This window comes from Ctenopharyngodon idella, chromosome 9, assembly GCF_019924925.1.
Source record: "Ctenopharyngodon idella isolate HZGC_01 chromosome 9, HZGC01, whole genome shotgun sequence".
NCBI lineage: Eukaryota > Metazoa > Chordata > Actinopteri > Cypriniformes > Xenocyprididae > Ctenopharyngodon > Ctenopharyngodon idella.
Window position 1 is genome coordinate 18,894,649 of NC_067228.1, and position 21,551 is coordinate 18,916,199.

The 21,551-nt window shown below is 36.1% G+C and overlaps 1 protein-coding gene across 3 annotated transcripts in view; it reads left to right on the forward strand.

Annotated features, from left to right (window-relative positions):
- The first annotated feature begins 684 nt into the window (after positions 1 to 684).
- The window catches only part of fgf14 (fibroblast growth factor 14), a 143,079-nt gene continuing 122,212 nt past the window's right edge, over positions 685 to 21,551 (forward strand). Inside the window, exon 1 of one of the 3 annotated variants that reach the window (XM_051905842.1) lies at positions 685 to 1,571. In XM_051905842.1, the coding sequence (XP_051761802.1) occupies positions 1,481 to 1,571 (91 nt within the window). In that variant the 5' untranslated portion in view covers positions 685 to 1,480. Of the gene's footprint in view, positions 1,572 to 19,275; positions 19,429 to 21,551 lie in introns of those variants that run through there. The other 2 variants (XM_051905843.1, XM_051905844.1) reach the window with 2 other exon arrangements.

The following is a 21,551-nucleotide window of genomic DNA, read 5'->3' on the forward strand; positions in this document are numbered from 1 at the left end:
TGCACAGTTTTCTTTCTGCCTGTAATCTTTTCTTACTCGCTCATTTTATATTCACCAGTTTATAGCCTACAACACAACAGTTTATGCCAACAAAGAGCAAACCGGTGATTTTTTTTAGATTAAAAATCTGATTGATTGATTGAATGATTTCTACATTGTACAAATTTTTACAAATACTTAATAGAAAACATAATAGTACTTTAGGAAATCCATCTATCCATTTTATTACAAAAGAATGAAAGGTAAAATGTCGTGCACGTGCGTGAAACACTTTCGAGCAATGACTCAAACAGGTCTACTGAAACAAGCCGTTCAAAGGAACCGACTCAATTTATTGTAAATCCCTGTCATATAAGTGAGGACCTTCTTTGAGAGTAAAACTGTAAGATCAGAGTTTCTTTTTCTATTTCAGCAAGCAGATTTGAACGTGGGAAAATTGTGTCTGACAAAACAAACACAGTCTCTTTTATAGTACAGTAGTAGTTGTTACACAAACATACTAAATACACCTAACACGACATCGTAACTTAAACACCGAAAACATACTGATAACAGCCAAATATTCATGAACTGCAGAAGAATGAAACGTAAAATGCGGAAGACTTTTTGAGGGATGATTCAAACGAACCGCTCCACCAAAACGAGCCGTTCGAACGAACCGATTCGCTAAATTGCATCGGATTTCCCAACGCTACTCTATGCCGAAATGCCGAAAGCGTCAGTGATATGCCAGAGCCCAAACCACGTGTTTTACGTAATGGAAAGGCAATCTTTCAATTCAACCCCTCCTCCTTCTTGTCTATATCCAACACAGATCCAAGGCAAAGAGGAATACGTGCGAGATACTTTTCAGGAGGCAACGGGATCAGTAATGCACAGGTGAAACATCAAGCCGCACTCCAACCGCATCCTCAGCATCAGGATCAGTGCAGTGCTTTCACATTGATGAAAGCTCATGGATATTACTGACCAACAGCAGCAGCAACAGCAGAAGCAGCAGCAGCAGGTTTTAGGAAGACTTCCCTGAGAAACACTGAGCTGATGCTGGAAATGTGCTCTTTGCTCGGAGGTATCGCTGCTTTTAAATGGGATGCATCCCCTCCAGGCTTCTGATGCCGTGCACATCCATCCACCCTTCATCTGAGTGATGAACTAAGAGGGAACGCAAAGATCCGCCGTGTCTTTCACGTTAGTTTATAACGGGCTGCACGTTCCCCCTCTGCAGCACATGCAATTTATAGAGTATCTATTTTTATGACCGACCAACCTTTATTACTAAGAAGAATACCTTTGTTTTGCCTGGTCTAAAGAGAATATTTTACCTCTTGCATGAAGACGCTTGGATAGTAATAGCCTACATATTTTTCTATGTTACTACTGGAAAACTGAGCATCCCATTGTGTTCTTATTATTATGCAACCGCAGGGATCTGTTCTTTATCAGGGTGTCTAAGCTGTTGGATCGCTCCTCGCCCAAATCAATGTGGTTTCTTTGGAACATTTTCAGCAAAGGAACGCATATGCTGCAGTGTCTTTGTGGCAAGAGTCTTAAGAAGAACAAGAACCCAAGTGGTAAGAGCCATTGCGTCTTCTTCCCTTCTATGTTGTGTGCTGATCTGCAGTCAAATTTGTGCAGCAAGTCAGTGAATGCAGGCAAGCTGAGCTTAACTTGAGCTCTAGTGGTGAGACCAATCACAGATATTACAGCCGAAGGCTTTAACATTCAACTTTTTTCCAACTAAATCCCACAGGTATGTAGCGTTAAGACAGTCTTACTTGGGCCGTGTGTGTCAAACACATCTTTTGGGTTCATTTCAGGGATGCTGCAGCATCCTTCTCAGTCCTGCATCACTTAAAGTGATGCTGCTCTCTGGCTTTCGTGTGCAGCATTTATTCTTCCGTGATTATGTGCAGTGCAAAGACCTCATGTCATTTGTCTCTTTCTGTTAATCCCTTCATTAGCTTGCAGTTTACTCCAGTCAAAACATATACAGCTACCCTGTTGTTTCACAACAAAATGGATACACTTTGTTTCACACAGATTCCCCAAAAACAAATCACAACAAGGCGTTCTGCAGGGCACACTTACGCAGTTTTATTTTAACAAAGCTGTTGACAAATACGGACACAAAGGAAAACTGTGCAGAGCGCGAGGGTGGGAGTCCTAAGTTGATGTTGACACCTTCTTTCCTAGACGTTGACACTGCAGCGTAGTAGATCATAGCAGTTTTCCCATGCTGACACGACACATTTCTTTAATGGACGCTCTGTCAGTCATGGACAACGTATTTGCCTTTATTTTAATACTCTATCATATTCCAGAAGCATTGATAATGTTTATAGGACCTTATACGTACATTTGATGTCACTCTACAAACTTTTGAGAACAATTTTTGGCTTTTTGACAGAAAGGACCTGTAACATAATACTTAAAATATATCTAAATATATATAATAATAAAATAAATATAATATATAAACATATCAACTCATGCGAAAACACAAATATCGCACTTAATTGATTAGATTATATAGACATTTTAATAACCATATAGATAAGTAAATTTATTAGCAAATCTCTTTTTAAATTCATAGTTGTTACTGTAAATACAGTTTAGGACCAAAGTTCAATCATAGCCAGCAGTGATTGTCTCTCTCTGTTCAGGGTGATGCGTTCATAGTGAAATGAATCCATCATTTTCTTTACTCTGTCAGTGATTAGAAGTAGCAAAGCGTGAGGTTTTTGATTAGTTTACCATGGCTATTACGGTCTTAGCTGCATAACATTAATAAAGAGAGCAGAGTGCTGCCGGGGCCTGCTGGTTATAGTCTACGGCACACAGGCTGTATTTTTAGAAACACAACATGCAGCAGGGGCCGCATGAAGTATAATCACTGTAGTTATTTCTGTTATATTCAACGTCTCAGTTCGATCACTTAGCACCTTCTTATATGTAACATTCCCTCGGCCCTGGTTCGTTTTTTTAGGGAGAAGTCACAGGCGATGTTTTTCCTGAGTTTTAAAGAGTGGTTTCAATGGCTGTCTTCTGTTCCAGCAGATGGCACTTTCTGATAGCCTTGCGTTGGCTAATGTTTTCCTGGCAGGGACAAAGTCTTGCACTTGGCAATGTGTATTGCATGAAGGTTTGTGTTTGCTGATGCTGGAGGACTGGGGTAAACACAGGTTGGTTCTCAACCTGCTGGAATCTGCGTGGCGTGACAGAACTTTCTCCCTCTGGATGCAAGTGAAGGGGCACTTATAACCTTTCATTCATGAAGTATAGCAATGCCCGTAATGGGTGCAGCTTTTTTGGTTCTTTTGTGAGAGTATAATTCTCATAGGACTCCTTTTCTCATAGACAATCTGTTCTCAGATGGCATTTATTTATAGAATAGTTTGTCATAACACCGTTAGATCATTCCTCTGTGTAGAATTGGCAGACTGGATCCTGTTGTAACTTCAGGTGGTGAAAAGATATTAAATATTAAGAACACGGACACACACTTCATGAACCTTTTTTTTTTTTTTAAGTACACACACACACACACACACACACACACACACACACACACAGTCCACATTTGGGACACCACTGACTTTCACTGTATGAACCCTGACACATTTTTACAGAATCTCTTCTTTTTGGTTTTACAGAAGAAAAGAAGTCATAAACGTTTGGAATGACATGAGGGGGAATGATTGATGACAGAATTTTCATTTTTGGGTGAACTATCCCTTTAAGGGCAGATAATTAGCTAAATATACTACATATTTGAATCTGCAGTGTTGACATTTTTCTGTGGACATGTCTGTTGTTTGTTCATGTCACAACTAACCAAATCAGATCAAGACTGTTTGAGTTGTCTTTGATTACGCAAGAATAACTTGCAGCAAAATTGCATCAAAGCTCTTTTTTTTTGTAAAAACAATGTGACATCCAGTTCCTGAATTAAACAGTATGATGCATTAGTCCATTTATCTGGCGGTTCCTCTAGTTTATAACTCAGTTTATTGTGGGATGAATTATGTCTCATTGTGCGAACTCTCACTGCTCAGTAGAGTCTGAGATAGCAGTCCAATCTTGCTGTAAGCTATCCTTTTTTTGTTTTGTTCTTTTGATCAAAGCTTCCTCAAACCCTGCTTAAAATCGCCTGCTATCTACTAATCCACTGTGGTCAAAACAGCACCAGTAATAGCTCATAATGGAAATTTCATGTTTGTCAGTGGTGCTTCTTTCTCCATTTAAAATTCAAACATGTGATCCATAGGGGAAACACAGGAGTTTGAAAAATATTATGGACACTATCTCTTCTACATAGGCAATGAGTAAATATTTAGCTTTAAGGTAAACAGTTAGCTTATCTTGTGCGGTATTGGCCTGAGGGTTTATAATGGAAAAGTAAAAAAAATAAATAATTTTTTTAGAGTTTCTTATCTGTGCAAAATCCGGCGGTGTTAGGGTGTGCTGTGTAGTTGCTCTGAATGATTTTTAATATGTTTCTATGCGGTTACAAAGGTATTCTGGGTGGTTGCTAAGGCATTGCTGCATGGTACAGTAGTCTCAGTAGCATGCAGCCAAGTTTCTATGATACTTTGTTTCATGGATATTGCTTGGGTCCTTTTTTCAATGCAAGTCTATAGGATTTGTTGTTCTCCCATTTTTTTTTTTTATTTTTTTTTTTTAATACCCCTGGCAAAAACTGATTTTAGGTACTACCTTTCAAACGTTTGTGACTGGTAAGATGTTTTTGAAAGAAGTCTCTGCTCACCAAGGCTGCATTTATTGGATACTGTAAAATATTGTGAAATATAATTACTTATTTATTCCTCAGATGGCAAAGATGAATTTTCAGCAGCCATTAGGCTTCAGTGTCACATGATCCTTCAGAAAACATAATATGCTGATTTGGTGTTAAAGGGTTAGTTCACCCAAAATTGAAAATAATGTCATTTATTACTCACCCTCATGCCGTTCCACACCCATAAGACCTTCGTTAATCTTCGGAACACAAATTAAGATATTTTTGTTGAAATCCGATGGCTCAGGTGTCTCTCAAGATCCATTAATGTACTAAAAACATATTTAAATCAGTTCATGTGAGTACAGTGGTTCAATATTAATATTATAAAGCGACGAGAATATTTTTGGTGCGCCAAAAAAACTAAATAACGACTTATTTAGTGATGGCCGATTTCAAAACACTGCTTCATTAAGCTTCGGAGCATTATGAATCAGCGTATCGAATCATGATTCGGATCGCGTGTCATGATTCGGACTGCTGAAATCACGTGACTTTGGCGCTCCGAACCGCTGATTCAACACGCTGATTCATAACGCTCCGAATCTTCCTGAAGCAGTGTTTTGAAATCGGCCATCACTATATAAGTCGTTATTTTGTTTTTTCTTTGGTGCACCAAAAATATTCTCGTCGCTTTATAATATTAATATTGAACCACTGTACTCACATGAACTGATTTAAATATGTTTTTAGTACATTAATGGATCTTGGGAGAGGAAATATCATTGCTGGCTATGGAGGCCTCACTGAGTCATCGGATTTCAACAAAAATATCTTAATTCGTGTTCCGAAAATTAACGAAGGTCTTACAGGTGTGGAACGGCATGAGGGTGAGTAATAAATGACATTATTTATTACATTATTCATTTTTGGGTGAACTAACCTTTTAAAAACCAATGATACTTTTTTTTTTTAGGATTCTTTGGTGTATAGAAGAGCTGTATTTATAATTATATAAATTTATACATTATAAATGTCTTCACAGTAGTTTGATCAATTTAACGCATCCTTACTAAATAAAAGTATTAATTTATAAAAAAATAAAAAATAAAATAATAATCTTATTGACCCTAAACTTTCTTAACAGTAGTGTATGATTTGTAGTATGTAATAATGGCATTGTCTAGCACTGTTTATTCATCAGGATTGATGCAACAACTTTTCAGGAGAAAGTAATTTGTCTTTTTTACCTTAGCTTGTTTCAACCATTGTGCTTATTGTTGTAACTGTGGCAGTGTTTTGAATCGTTTTTGACTATGTGAAGTTTGAACTGCTAAGAACTGCCTTGAGTTGCTATTTATGTGTCATTTGTGTCACATCCTACAAAACTTATGGCTAGATAGCACTTTATGCTTTATGCTACATCCAAACAAACTGCAAGCAAAATCAAATCTAGGCTTCTGCTGTAATCAATATTTTTTTCACTGCCAATCTGACCCTCATCCATATCCTTTTCATACAGTGAAGTGCAGTGCAGGTAAAGGTGCCCTTGAGTAGCTAGATGTTCTGTAGTACTGCCATTAGTGCACTTTAAAAATTACAATCCAATCAGAAGAGCGTGTGGGTGGAGTCTCTCAGTAAGTGGACTGCACTCGCAACGAAACAATCAAATTCACAAATATTACACTATTTTAACATGTAGAATACACTTGTAATATATAATATAATATAATATTGCAAGTTGTATATTTCTCATACTTCTCCAATCAAAGAATTGTATTTTTTTTGTGTGTGTGTGTACTTGTTTTTAGTTTCCTAATTATTTCCTTTGTGCTTCCCTTTCAACAGACTAACTACCTAACTACCCCTTGCCTGTTCAGACAAGATTAAACAGTCTGCCTGTTCAGGGCCATTCACACCAACAGTGATTTACAGCAACAAAGTGACTAGAAGTCATTCGTTTTTAATGACAGTTGGCGATTTGAGGCGACATTTGTGACCACTGGCGACGCACCAAAGTTGAGCAGAGTTCAACTCTATGCAAATGCACAGCAATGTGACATCATCTAGCAATGTGAGTGGACAATATGCAATAGCTGAACACTGCAGTCGTCCAGGAATACTTATTAACAACAAACAGTACAGCGACTTGCCAACAACCTAACTACATTTTTCAGTAGTGTGAGAGTAACTCAGCTGATTTCAAAATAGTTTGGTTTTGTGTAATGTAGTTGTTCTTTTATGACTAGCTTGACAAATTCCTGCATCGCTTTTTATCACATTGTATTGTACACAGCAGAGCAAATAATCCGATACAATCTAGAATGTTCTCTCTCAAGTGGTGTTGTGATGTCTGATTCATTTAAGTGAATAGATTTGTTCATTTCAACTAAACGAAAAAAGAAACCTTTCTGAGTCACCATGCATAATGTTTTAGTAAAAAAATAAAGAAATATTGAGCAATTAATGGTAGTAAGTGCTTTACATAGTGCTTTACATAAAAGTAGTTCCCTCTAAACTCAGATCAGTGCAGTGGAATATGATGTCAGTGGGACAGATCTGTAGCCATATATATAGAGTTGTCAAAAGTACCTTTTCGGTACTGAAATTTTAAAAATGTGACGCTTTGAGCGCTGTTGAGTGGATTTGTAAACACCTCTGATTGGCCATTGTGTTCATGGCTTATTGGATATGTCTGTGATTGGCTTCAATGATCAATGCTGTAAAAACGTTGTAAATAGTCATCAATGATGCTGTTCACTGAGCGCTTACAAAGATACACACAGTAGTGTTTTGCAAGCAGGCGTTTTTCGCAGACCAGTCCACTGATAGACACCTGCTTTCAAACGCTCCCGCTCCTGCTTTCAAAATGCTTTCAAATTCAAACACTTCCCTGTGCTTTCAAACGCTCTCGTGCGTTGATCATTGTAGCCAATCACAAACATATCCGATGAGTGCGTCAACACAATGGCCAGTCAGAGGTGTTTACAAATTTGCTCAACAGCGCTCAAAGCATCACATTTAAAAAATTTCAGTACTGTTTGGTACTGAACTCTAATATTTATATATATACTGTATATATATATATATATATATATATATATATATATATATATATATATATATATATATATATATATATATATATATATATATATCACCCAGGTGTTGATAGCGCACGAGCGCAGATGAGACCTGAATAGTGCTATCTGTGTTTAAACTAAACTCATGTAAGCCTCGCCAATTTAAGCATTCAAGTGCAAGAATTCTCAAAAGAGAACTCGCACACGTGCTGTGAGAAGATCCGAAGTGTGCACATGAAAAGCTGCGTCTCAGATAGCATGCAAATACTGAGTTCTCTTTCAAGTCTTGCGCTTGAACGGACAAATTCACACAAAAATTATGTCAACATGCCCGTCTTGGCGAGTATCCTAGCAAACATAGTAGGTTATGTCTTAAGTGAACGTAAACAGTTGAGAAAGACAGCGCATGTGTTTAGTATCAGTGTACTGGATCCGTGCATTATGTCTTAAAGTGACAGCACCCAAATTTTTTTTATTGTTAAACAACAAAAGCAAGGAAATCACTCACTGCTATTGACTGAATAGCTTTTGTAACTTTAATAATGATTAATCTTTATTTAATTTATACAGTGAAGATTATATGCAATGTTATTTTACATTTGATTACTTTATTCAATTTCTGTACCTGAAAACTACTGTTAGATACCTAAATAACCTGAAAAGCACTGTTTATTTAATTTGCGCTGTTGCTTGTAGTTTGATTATTTTTTTTATCCTTATTTTCTTTATTTTTATTTGTTTGACAGTAGTCCTTTTTTTCTTGAACATAGCACATACCGAACCATAACGAAACCGTGACCCCAAAACAGTGATAAAAACTGAACCGTGAGTAATTTGAAGTGTTACACCCCTAATATATATATATATATATATATATATATATAATATATATATATAATTTGGTGGGAATATGTTGAATATATTAGACATGGGGTACTTGAGAGTGACTGAAGTCTCGTCAAGCTTGGTCATGATCAGATCACGAGATGGCGAATTTTCATTTTTCAAGAATTTAAGTAGTCAAGTGCCTCTAAATGAAGAATTACCCAGGAAACATTGCAGACAGCGAGAATGTTGTAATTGGTAAAGCACAGCGGGGTTTCTGCTCGTAGTGGCACAATGAATCGTGTTCTCGCTGTTCATCACTTTCCCAAACTATTGGCTCCTTTCTTTTTCTGTTGTTCATAGCCATGTCAGCATTGTTTTTCCATTAGTAAACTATAGTGGTTTCCGCTATTTCCAATGTTTCGAAACATTCATCAGCATTGCCTCTCTGTTAGTGAATGTCTCTCTTGCGCACTTCGCACTAATGGGTGACAAAGATCCTGCTGGATCGTGTAATATCTGAATATTGCTGAAGTATATCTGCTTCATGCAATTCTCATGTTTGTGCAAAAGACATTGTTGCTGTCAGAGTAATATATGAAATACACTAAATTGCAAAACATACTAATTAGAACAGAGCTGAAAGGAGATTATTATACAGTCACCCGTGGGTTTTTTATCACAACGACAACAGCAGTTTTAATTCCGCTGTGACAATGTAATGAAACTTTAGCTGTGGTTGTTGTACAACTAAAAGTCCTACTTTTTGAGCTATTTAGCTAAAATAGCCCACAGTGTCTCAGTTGATGTAACCGACTGCTGCATTTGCAGCATGCTGCAGGGTTAAAGAGTTGTTCTTAGTCTTTGAAAGTGCTTCTTGCACTCAAAGCTGTGTTTGTGTGATGCCGATAATATTCACGGCCTGTCTCATGTGTCTTTCTGGTCTCATTAATGGAATAAACTTTACATATAGAGCAGTCCAATTAAAACAAGGACGGACCATGGCCCCTCTGCAACACATTAGACGCAGTAGACATTTACATAAAGCTGCCATCAAGTTGCTCCTGTGGCTCCATGCTGCAGCGCCACACGGCACAGTGAAGCAGGTGGAGTTTGATGGCTCTTGGCCGGCTGCCCTGGAAGGTGGCATTAGCCTTGATACCCTCAGAGGACAAAGTAAGTGCTCTCTGTACTTGCATCCATCAGTGTTCAAGGGTTAAACAATAGTCTGAATTCGTTTGTGTTCTTCCTTGTGTGTGTGTGTGTGAATCTGAGATTATAACATAAACGCAACATGTGGGACCATAACGTATTGCTTTCATGTTGATCTCTCTTTCTCTCTTTGTATAAAAATCAGAAAAAAATCTTCTGATTTTAATAGTGTTTTTTGCACGTTTCTTTATGTATTCATTATTCACCAAATAGATTTACACAAATAGACCCTTTTCACAGACTGTGATGACGCGTTTTAACGGTCTTCAATATCGTAAATCCTGCAAAGTTTTTTATATTTTCATTTTTTAAAAAACGTATGTACATTTATAACATTATACTTAGTATTATATTATCTTTGCATCAAATTACAAAAAACTAGTTAACGCTGCTGTGAGGGTGTTTCTAATACAGCAGCTGTGGGAGTGATAGTAGAAATGACATCCTTCTCTCTTCTGACTGCCGTTATCAATCGCTCTTTATTTTTTTCCTCTTTTTGGAAGTTGTGAAAACACTATTATGGAGATTTTCTTTTGCTATTTGAACAAATGGAAACTATATATATTTAATGTTTTCTCTCATTCACTGCTATAGAATTTTACCCAACTATGACGACTTCCGCTTCCGAGAAACCCGGAAATGTGAAAAGGGTCTATTACCGGCAGGGTTATTATAGTTAACTGAAACTAAACTAAAACCATAAAAAACATTTTTAATTGAAATAAAATAAAATACAAAAACATATTTGATTTCAGCTAGCTGCCAAGGCAATGTTTCTATGTTCTATAAAAACTATATAGACATATTAGAAATATACAACCAAAATTTATTTAGACACCTTGAACATTTCATTCATTAATACAGTTTATTCACTATAGTTTAAAAAAATGAAAGATTTCAGAGTTAAACTGTGTCAGAAAAAAATAATCTTCTATATATATATATATATATATATATATATATATATAATGCTAACTTTTATAACTTTTACTGATATTAAAATGAAAATGGAAAATATAAAAATAAAATCTAATTCAAAATATTAACAAAAACTATAATAGTAACTCGATGATAATAAAGTAACACTAAAGATTACCAGTAAATTTATAAAGATCTAAAGTCTAACTGTTTTTTATTATTAGTTTACAACATAATAAAAATATCTACATATATTATAATTATCATTTTTACAAGTGTACTGTTTTACAAGTGCATTACAAATAGCTCTCGAGTTAAATGGTGTTAAAACGGTAATTGGTTACAATATTTACTTTATAAAAGCATGATTTAGTAAGGCTGTAATTCAGATTACATTCATGTTTATACTGTAGTTCCAAGTATCGTTAATGTTTCCAGAAGACATAAATCTGTGTTGTACTTTTATTGAATGCATTCAATTTGCTGTTACTTATCAGTCATAATTTGTTCCCTTTAACTATTAAGCTATCAAATTTATTTCATCAGTAGTTATTGCTTTAAAGTAATATTTAACAATATCATTTTAAAGATAAATGATCTGTGAAAGGTGCTCCTTTATTCTCTCTGCTGAGATGTGATGCATTTGTATCACATGCAGTGGGAATAAATCATCTGCACTGCATGCACATATAATCATATATCGCAACTGTGACATTAACAAACGTGTGCTCATGCCTTTTTTTTTTCGTGTTGTCAAAAACGATCCCCACTGATTAAAGTGGATCATTCTCACATGGCTTGTAACAGCATGTTTCAGACTGCCTCAATAAATCATGTAGCAATTTGGAGGGTCCCAGGTTCCCAGTACTAGTGTTTCCGCAGTCTCCCATGTCCTGGGCTACTGTAGTAGGATGGGGAATTATGCAGTTGAACCTGTCTCTGTTTTACTCACAAAACATCTCAGCACTATCTCAGAAGCTCTGGAGTCCAGGTCACATGACCGAGCATGAGCTACAGACATTATTTGGTACAGTGCACTGATTTTTGTGCACACCAAGCTTCTTCATGCTCCAGGACATGGATTCATGGCGATATAGGCTTTTGCTGAGAGTAACACAGATCACACTTTATGGTAGAAAATCAAATTAGAATGAATGATATGAGCAAGAAATGTTTTTGTCACAAAATGTTTTTGCTCTGCTTTGGATCAGAGATGCTGCAATAAGCAGGGTTGTGCACTATTCAGAAATGAATTGACAATGCCTTTTAAATTTTAATTTAACCAGACAGGATGGAGAATGGCAATTCAAATTTAAAGAAGAAATAAAATGGAAAGTAATTGATAATTAAAAAAAACAAAAAACAATTTGTATAAATTACCTAAAAACATTTGATTTATATATATATTTCATTATACTATATAATTTGTTTCAAGATTTAAAGTTAATCTTTAAAAACACTAATAATTGAAATGTAACATTTTGAGGATCTTAAAATGAACATCAATTTTTCCTACTGTACATTATAATACTAAAAATGACTGATTTTAGTTTTTACTGTTTCATTTTTAATTTATTTAGACAAAATAGTATGGAATCAGTCATAACTTGGAAATAATTATTGACCTTTCAGTATTGGCCAGGATTTCAGTATCTGTGCATCTCTACTGTATTTCTCAGAATGCTCTAATTTACATTTTAAGTCAATATTTATTTTTATAAACTTATCTGAAAACAATGTTGTGGACATTGTGGAGTTATGACTTAAAAAAAACTGTTAATTGTTTGACAATTTTTTTTTAAATTATTATTATTTAGAAAAAATGTGCTCTACATTTCAGGCAATGAATATACATAATTTATCAAAATGAATAATTTTGCTAATTTGTTGCAAAACTAGACTAGACTAATAATTAATATTCTGTTTAATTTCATTGAATTGCAATTAAGTGAATTCCTCATCCTTTTATTCAAGTTAGAATTTCAGTTCAACTTCTTTTGGGGTTGAAAGAGATTATCATGAATTTTGCCCAACCCTGACAGTAACATAGAAATTGTCAGTTTTGAATAATCTGTTTTCACAAAGGCAAAGACTAACACTTTTATTTCATGTGTCAAGTAGGAAAATAACATATGGGGTAATGCATACAGTAGCCAGATCTGTCCACACAAACACATTAAACTACCTGTACAATTTTTTTTAACATGACCAAAGCCTATCAGATGCCTCATAAGAGGACCCCCCCCCCCCACACACTTTTTTTTTTTTTTTTTTTGCTGTGTCCTCATGCTTAATGGTTTGGTGCATCATTTCCTTTGAAATGTAATTTGTGGTAATCACACAGACTGAATAGGTCCTGTTTATTTGTTACATTAGGCTTGTGTCTATTCAGGCCACATGATAATGGAGTAATTTAGTAGCACATGGAGCTTGCACTTACATAACCTTCTTGAAAATAGCACCTTTTATATTTTGATATAATTGAGCAAACATGAGCTGTAGTAGTGGTGATGTCAACAGTCATGTGTGAGATTGATTTTTTTTTTTATTACCAACTTTCTAACAAATTGGAAATTGCAGAAAAACCCCAAATTGTCTCAGCATAGACCTATAGTATAACAATAACTGTGCAACGCTAACAAAAAATATCCGTAGGTTGTATGATTTTTGTGTGTGTGAGACCTTTTCTTCCTTTTGTTGAAATGGTTGCTGCACCCTGTTGGAATCAAACAACTCCTCTGCACCAGCCAGATCTTTTCATCTGTCAGAACTGCTTACAGAGTTTCCTGCGTCTCGGCAACCCGTCTGGGTTTCCTTATGTAGTCATCAATGTGAATTACCCGCAAGGCGCTTGACGGTGACTCGTAACCATACGCCACTCCTCCCGTGATACAGACGGCATTGATTTTGAAGTGCCCCTCCCCCACACTACATGTATTTGGTAAATTTGCTCTCATTCTTAGGCCAGACACTGAAACGCAGATGCGAATGTTTGAAAAACTGCCCAAAATGTTGCTGTGACAGTAGTTGACCTAAAAAAACAGTTGTGTTGCCTGCTGTGGTGTCTTACTTTTGTTGTAACCTCTATTAGAAAATTTTGTTACATTTCAGAATGCAACATTGTGTGAAATCACATACTTGTGTAAAGTATGTTTTAGGTGTTACATGCTGTGATGGCTCATACACCAAAGATTCCTACTAACTCCAAGAGCATAGATAGTGGATCATAAATAGGTGATGAGATATATCTCAGATTCATAGTCAGACATTGTTGTTTTCATGGATTTCAGGTTAATGTTGGAATGACTGTGCTTAGAGAGTGTCTTGTTTTACTTCTTTCTGGCCATGAAAACAGAAGCTTGAAATGATGCAATCTCATTATACCACATATTATTTTACATTGTTGTTTTCTTTAGCTGTTTATTGGATCCAGATTGCACAGAGTTCTCTGATTTCTTCAGTTGGGTGCAGTATGGTTTCCTCTCTGCTTGTTTTAACAAAAGTAGTTAGCAAAGTTAACGTTTATTTAGCCGGCGCTTTAATCACTTAAATCACTTAGTCCGATAAAAGCTATTATTGTCACTATCGGCCATCGGCCGATTGTTTAAAAACGGCCGATGATCAGGGCCGTTTATATCCTGTCAATCAAAAGGGTGCGGAAAAACGTGTTCAGACTGCAACTCATACATACTGTCTGTGAAGAAAATCACTCTTGTGTTGAATATCTTCTTATTCTTCTTCTTGGCGGTTGGCAAACCAGCTTTTGTGTTGAATTTTAACGCATTAGCAGTTTAAAAATAGTGACGCTAAAGCAGGCTCTTTTTGACCCTATGAATCACCCGTATTTCAAGCCATGGTTGCCAGGTCTGCGTTTTTATTTTTATTTTTTTGCTACATCAAATATTATTTGTAGGGCCTTCCATCCAATAATCGTAAAAGGCTTTGTGCTTTGTTACTTCTGATAAGAATAAAAGTTTCAATTTTCAAATTCTGTCCATTTTATCACGAAATTCAAACAATAAATGGCGTTTTGACGCTCTTAAATGTGACGTGTCAGATCGCTGTAATGCCTCAGTTCAGGCGGCAGCTCGAAGCATGAGTCTTTTCTTCCTCTTCAATACAAGTTATACCTCGAAAAACATGCATGAATGTCAAAGGTATGTTGAAAGACATAGCCTAGCACAACTTACCAGAATGTATCACGTCTCATGTAATCACTTTATTTGTGCTTCAACTGCGGAAAGACGTCAAAAAATAATCGGCTATCGGTATCGGCAGAGAAATTTAGTATCGGTGCATCTCTAGTTTGAATGACTGATTCAATGACTCGCTTATAAATACTTTTTTCATTACTGGATGAAACCGTGTTTTTGAATGAATCTCTTGAATGAATGGTTCAGTGACATACATTTTTAAGTCACTTGTCGCCACCCAGTGGAGTAACGTTGTAATTGATACAATCGTTATTTGAAGCGCCAAGTTACTTTCAAAAGGATTTTCTCTATTTTGATTGATTCCATAGACATCAGTGTTTATATCCAAGCTATAAACTTTTATTCCAGTACTTCTGTGATAATTTGAATATTTTTAACACAGAAATAACGATACTGTGTGGTTGAAAAGACTGTTTGTGAAGCTGTTTCATACCTGATAACTGCTTTCTCTTGGTCAGCGGCAGCACCAATGCAGATTTGAATGTTCTGCTCTGATTTTGGCAAAGGTTTAATAGACAGCCGAATCGTTGTCATTTAGGAACATTTTCATTCAAGATCGCGATTAATCATACAGCTCTATATTACAGTTTCAGATCTTCGGGAGTAGGCTAACCTGAGGTTGAGTGCATTCATTATAAAATGACACAGTGGTGATAGATAATGGATCAGCCCTTGTTCGTTTAAACCCTCAGTCTTTCAGTTACTAGCCTAAATCGTTTAACACTAAGACAGCATGTTACATGTGTTTTTTGAGCTGCTTCTTAGTACTAGGTTATGGAGGATGTAGCAGACTACCGTGACCTGACATACTTTGCAGGGACTGTACAGCATCGCTCCATAACTGCAATCCAGGTAAGCTACCCAATTTGGCTTTTTAAAATACAGAATATGGCAACACTACAAGTCTTGTTACATGGCTAGCTATAATGCTTCTTCATCACTGGATCATCATTCCATAAATAACTTATTTCCACAATCAATAGAAAATGAACACAAACACTTTTTCTTAATTAAATGAGTGGTAATACCTGTGAATAAGTTTTAGTGTTGAAATATATACTGTTTTCATGAATTCACCACAGTGTGTCAAAGCATGTTTGCCAACCGATAGGCTAAGGGTATTTTTTCCTCTTTATAGTATTGTTTTATTAGTTTTTTTTCTGGTTGTCAAAGTGCCTGAACAGAATGTTTTTTTTAATGTATATTAGCTCTAGCCTGTAGCTTGTGCTAGCTGATAACAATGCGGGTAACTGTACTTGGATTGCAAACAGTATGAATAACCTGTGAAAGCGAACAGTTGTCTCTCAGCATGACTATGTGTGTGAGTAGAAGATTCTCTCTCTCTCGCTCTCTCTCGCTCTCTCTCTCTCTCTCTCTCTCTCTCTCTCTCTCTCTCTCTCTCTCTCTCTCTCTCTCTCTCTCTCTCTCTCTCTCTCTCTCCCCTTCTCTTTTTTCCAGCAGTCTACTCAGGGATCTGAGCTACTGGAGGTTGTGCTGTTTAATTTTTGCTGCAGTGCAGCTGACAGTATTGTAACACCGCCTCTTGCAGAATATGTCTGCCTTTTTGCAGCAGCACTGCTTCTAAGCTGTGGAGCACCTCCAAACTGCTTTGTTTAAGAAAAATTGCATTAGTCCTCAAGTTTCGTATTCATCCATCATCATTGACATCCCCTGTGCTTTGTAGCCTTACGTTTACACTTAGCTTTGTCAACATTTTATGCTGACCTTTAGGAAGTTATTATTCCCGGCATTATTGGCTGCTCAACTTATTCCGCAATTCTTTTTGCAGTGTTGAACTCTTACTATAGTAAGTTCCCTTGGCATTTTTTCTTGCGGTAATTGATAATGATATTGCATATGGCGTCATGGCACAGCTAATTGTAGGTTTATAGATAATTACTATTATTTAGAGGACTGTTAGTGTTTGCTCATCTGCCCTAGGGCTAATTGAATACATTCTCTAATAATGATGCTTTCAAACTGAGAGGGGACAATAGAGAAGAGGAGGAGGTGACTTCTGGTGAGAGTGAAAGACAGTTGGAAAATGATTGAAGGTGACATTGAGGTTTTAAAGAACACCAACTTGAATGTTTTCCAGGTCAAAAGGTAAAAGACCAGAGTAATTGAATAAGAAGGTGCAATGACAATTTGCATGCAACAGGCTCCTAAAAATAGTGTGTAATTGGTTATAATTGGCCTAAATAATAAATCTCCTGTTTTAAAGTGCCCCAATCATGCTTTTTCTTTTTTTAGATATTACCTTTCATGCAGTATGGTATATAGCTGTTTGTGAATGTAAATGTCTGCAAAGCTTCTAAGATCAAAGTGTGCAATAAATGGATTTATTGTCTCCAAAAAGAAATTCTAATTCTGAACTGCCTGAAGCTAGTCGTCAGTAAATCCAGTCTTACTTCCTGCACGAACCTACGTAGGTTTGTAACAGATTTGCGTAATGCCTGCCTATTGTCTTCATTGGCTGCCTGTGAACAACGTCTACTTTGACCCACCCTCAAACGCTGTAGTTGTAGCTGAGGCCTGGAAGAGTGTGGTTCATGTCGTCGACATGTTGAGAAGATGCTGTTTTCTGTGCTGTGAAAGCAAATCCACTTTGCATGCATTTCTAAAGGATGAAGACTTGGACATGAATTGATGTGGTAAAAGCGATGCCATTGTTACTGTTTGTATCACTGTGCATACAAGAAATTCAATAAATGGCGTTTTGTTTCCGAAACTGTACTGTAAGCGGTAGACCAATCACAACAGAATGGGCCATCTGACCAATCAGAGCTGAGTAGGCTCTCGGAAAGAAGGGGTTTAGAGAGACCAAATCCTTTATCGAACTGTTTCAGACACTGTGAGAAAAGAGATGATGCTGCAATGTATGTTATGAGAAAATTAAAGTGTTTTTTTGACCTTGGACGCATGTAAACCTATTGTAGGAGACCTCCAAAACAAACTTAGGAACCTTTTAAAATAGCATAATAGGAGCACTTTAACACCCAGTAATATCAGGAATTTTGAAATTGTAGTAGTAGAAGTTAATTAAATATTTTGATTTGTACACTTTATAATGTTTTAATTGAAATAAAATGTACATACATACGCCAAAAAGTGTTAAAGGGTTAGTTCACCAAAAAATGAAATTTCTGTCATTCATTACTCACCTTCATGTCGTTTCACACCCGTAAGACCTTTGCTCATCTTCAGAGCACAAATTAAGATATTTTTTTTAAAATCTGAGAGTTTTTTTTTATCCACCGTAGAAAGCAATGTAATTACCACATTCAAGGTACAGAAAAGTAGTAAAAACATCGTTAAAATAGTCAACATGACTGCAGTGGTTCAACCTTAATGTTATGTAGTGACGAGAATACTTTTTGTGCACAAAAACAAAACAAAAATAACTGCTTTATTCAATAATTTCTTCTCTCCCCTGTCATTCTCCTATTTATGTTGCAGCGCTTCCAGGTTCTACGTCAGAACGTCGGCTCAGTTTTGTTTTTGCACACAAAAAGTATTCTCGTCGCTTCATAACATTAAGGTTGAACCACTGTAGTCACATTGACTATTTTATTGATGTCTTTACTACCTTTCTGGACCTTGAATGTGGTACATACTTTGCTTCCTATGGGGGGTAAAAAAAAAAAACTCTCAGATTTCATCAAAAATATCTTAATTTGTGTTCCAAAGATGACTGAAGGTCTTATGGGTTTGGAACGACATGAAGGTGAGTAATTAATGACAGAAATTTCATTTTGGGGTGAACTAACCCTTTATGATAAAGCTTCTTTTCTTAAGTTGTCTTTTCCAATAAAATATTGATCCCTAAATATCACCACCCTTATTTTTTTTAGATACAGGAGCAGCTGATTAAATGTAACTAAATGCACAGAACAATGTGTAAGGCCTCTTTGGTGTCTACTTATTCAAGCGGTAGTATTCGACGCATTGGGAGTGAGAACTCCCAACATAGTTTTGTTGTAACAACAACGTTTAGGGATTTCTGAATACAACACTAACATTTTAATATACAGTTCTCGTGTTTTGCAGCAGTGAACAAGCGTAATGTTTCCATGGTGAGACTGCTATTACTGGAAATTGGCAACATGGTTTGTCCTGACCTGTAAGAACAATATCAGGCACAACATAATATCTAAGTGATAGAGATGTACTGTACTGGTAACACTTGACATTTCTCAAAGGTTATCATTATTCAACAGCATATCAGTGCTTCTAGTGGGTCACCAGTGCCATAGAGCATCTGCTTACCTCTGAAGAGGCCATAAGAGCATGGTTAACATTCACAAGCTCACTGCTGGGCTGTTCAGCTCAATGGTGAAGGTTGGTTGATGTTGAGAGGGCTGGAAAATGGAAACCTCAGGGTTAATAGAGATTTTTGAGAAACGCATACGCAGTGCAATCAAACATGATGTGCAGGGTAAGTGCAGCCTGGTGTGCCTGATATTTTGTGTTGCTATTGACAGCTCTGTTTTGTCTTTTAATACCCTTACAAGTTATAATGCAATTTAGACTAGTCAAAATTCAGATATCTATAATGCAATTTCACTAGTACTGGCTAATATTGATAATATTTATGGGTAAGTTACTCTAAAAAAGTAACTATATTACCGTACTAATTAATTACTCTCTCTAAAAAGTATTGCATTACTTATTACTAATTACTTTATAAATCCCATATCAACCTCAACTAGTTGAGCAATACAAGGACAGACAAGACATGAAATTGCTCTTTTAATTCTTTCAAATAAATAATATAAAATTGCATAAATTATTCTTGAACTGACCAAAGTGTTTAAAGGGAGAAGGTTACATTAAAACATTTTAACATTAGACATTATGTTTTTATGCTAAATCCACTATTGTTTTATATAGAATTGTTCTATAGCCTATACAGTATTTAATTGAATTGCATCAGATGTAACTGTAATTGAATTACTGAAAAAATGAGGGTGAAGTAATTAAATTACAGCATTGAATTATTTAGTAATGCATTACACACAACACTGTCTATACAATAATGCAATTTTGATGCCATAATTCCAGGTCAACAGATGCATTATTCAATTTTAACTAGTAAAAAGTCCAGGCTCACATATCCAGAATTCAATTTTTACCAATCATATGCTTACATATGAGTTCCATTGGTTTTTACTTTTGATATACTATACATTTTGTTTTATGCATATGTTTTTATTTGTAAAAAATTGTTTTAGCTCTGCGGTTGCAGTTTTATTCAAATCAGGATGTCTGCTACTCATTATCTGGTAAAAATGCAATTCATACTGGTAAAATCATAATTATGACTAAACAAAATTACATTTTTTCATTAATTGTTCTATTGGTAATTTTTTTTATTCTGTTTAAATGGCATTTTTAGTAGTTATATTGTGTATAATATAATATAGTGTTATATTTTAGTACATATTGAAAACGAAGAAGGAAATTATTATTAATCGGTTTTCTTAGTAGTTAAATAACATTTCAATTACGACAGAATGTTTAAACAAGCTTTTGGGGAAAAAAAAAAAAAAAAACGGGTATAAGACTGGACTTTTAAGGGAATGAACAAACAAATGAGCAACAGCCTTCTATATACTGTAAAACTAATGTGGAGAAACTCTGCCCTAGAGAACTGCTGTAAGTCAGAGAGGCAGTGTATGTCTGCCGAATATCACACACCACAGCAGATATGCTGACCTTGCACGATTAAAATTTTAGAATCCGCAAACAAAATCTGCCACCCCCTCCTCTCTCTCTCTCTCTCTCTCTTTTTTTTCTCTCTCTCTCTCTCACTGGGGCCAGGGGCTGCGTGCAAAGGCATGAGTGATTTGAGCAGAACTCTCTTCATTTTCCTCTTCCTCTCACTGCATGGTTGTAAATAAACACTGAATCAAAGTTTAAATCATGTGCAGTCACATTAAAATATCGGGGAAGACAGAGTCAGTAGCTAGTGTCAGACAGATAAAACTAATCGCTGCATTGCAGATAATACAACTGGAAGGTCAAGTTTTTATCTTAGTACTTTTTTTAATGAAAAGTCTTTTAGTAGGGGGAATGATATGATTATGCATTCACTGCGTCTGGCATCCCCTCACATCCTCCTTACCTGTCTGGAGGGTGAGATGAGTGAGTCTCATTAGAGGTGCTGGTGAGAGAAGGGCAGACCCCGGTGCTGCAGGGTTGCAAGGCTGCCAGCTATCTGGACACGCACTCTGATCTCACTGTTACTCAGTCTGATCCAGTCATTGGCTGGTTTGCTGCTCTTTAATGCCCTAATATACTCTCTGCAAACTTGTTCTTTGTTTTTCGGTCAGGTAAACAATTCAAAATAATGGAGCAATGGTATACTGTTTGCAAACATTATGGAAAGTTTGCGCTGAAAGTTTGTGCAGAATGTTGCGAAAAGTCGACCTGATGGGCTGTTTCAAAACACAGATACATGCTTTTTTTTCTTTTTTTTTGGCCAGATTTTGTTTGAAATGACATCACTCCTGTTCATTCTTTGATTTCACTTGAACTATATTGGGTCCTTTAGGTTTA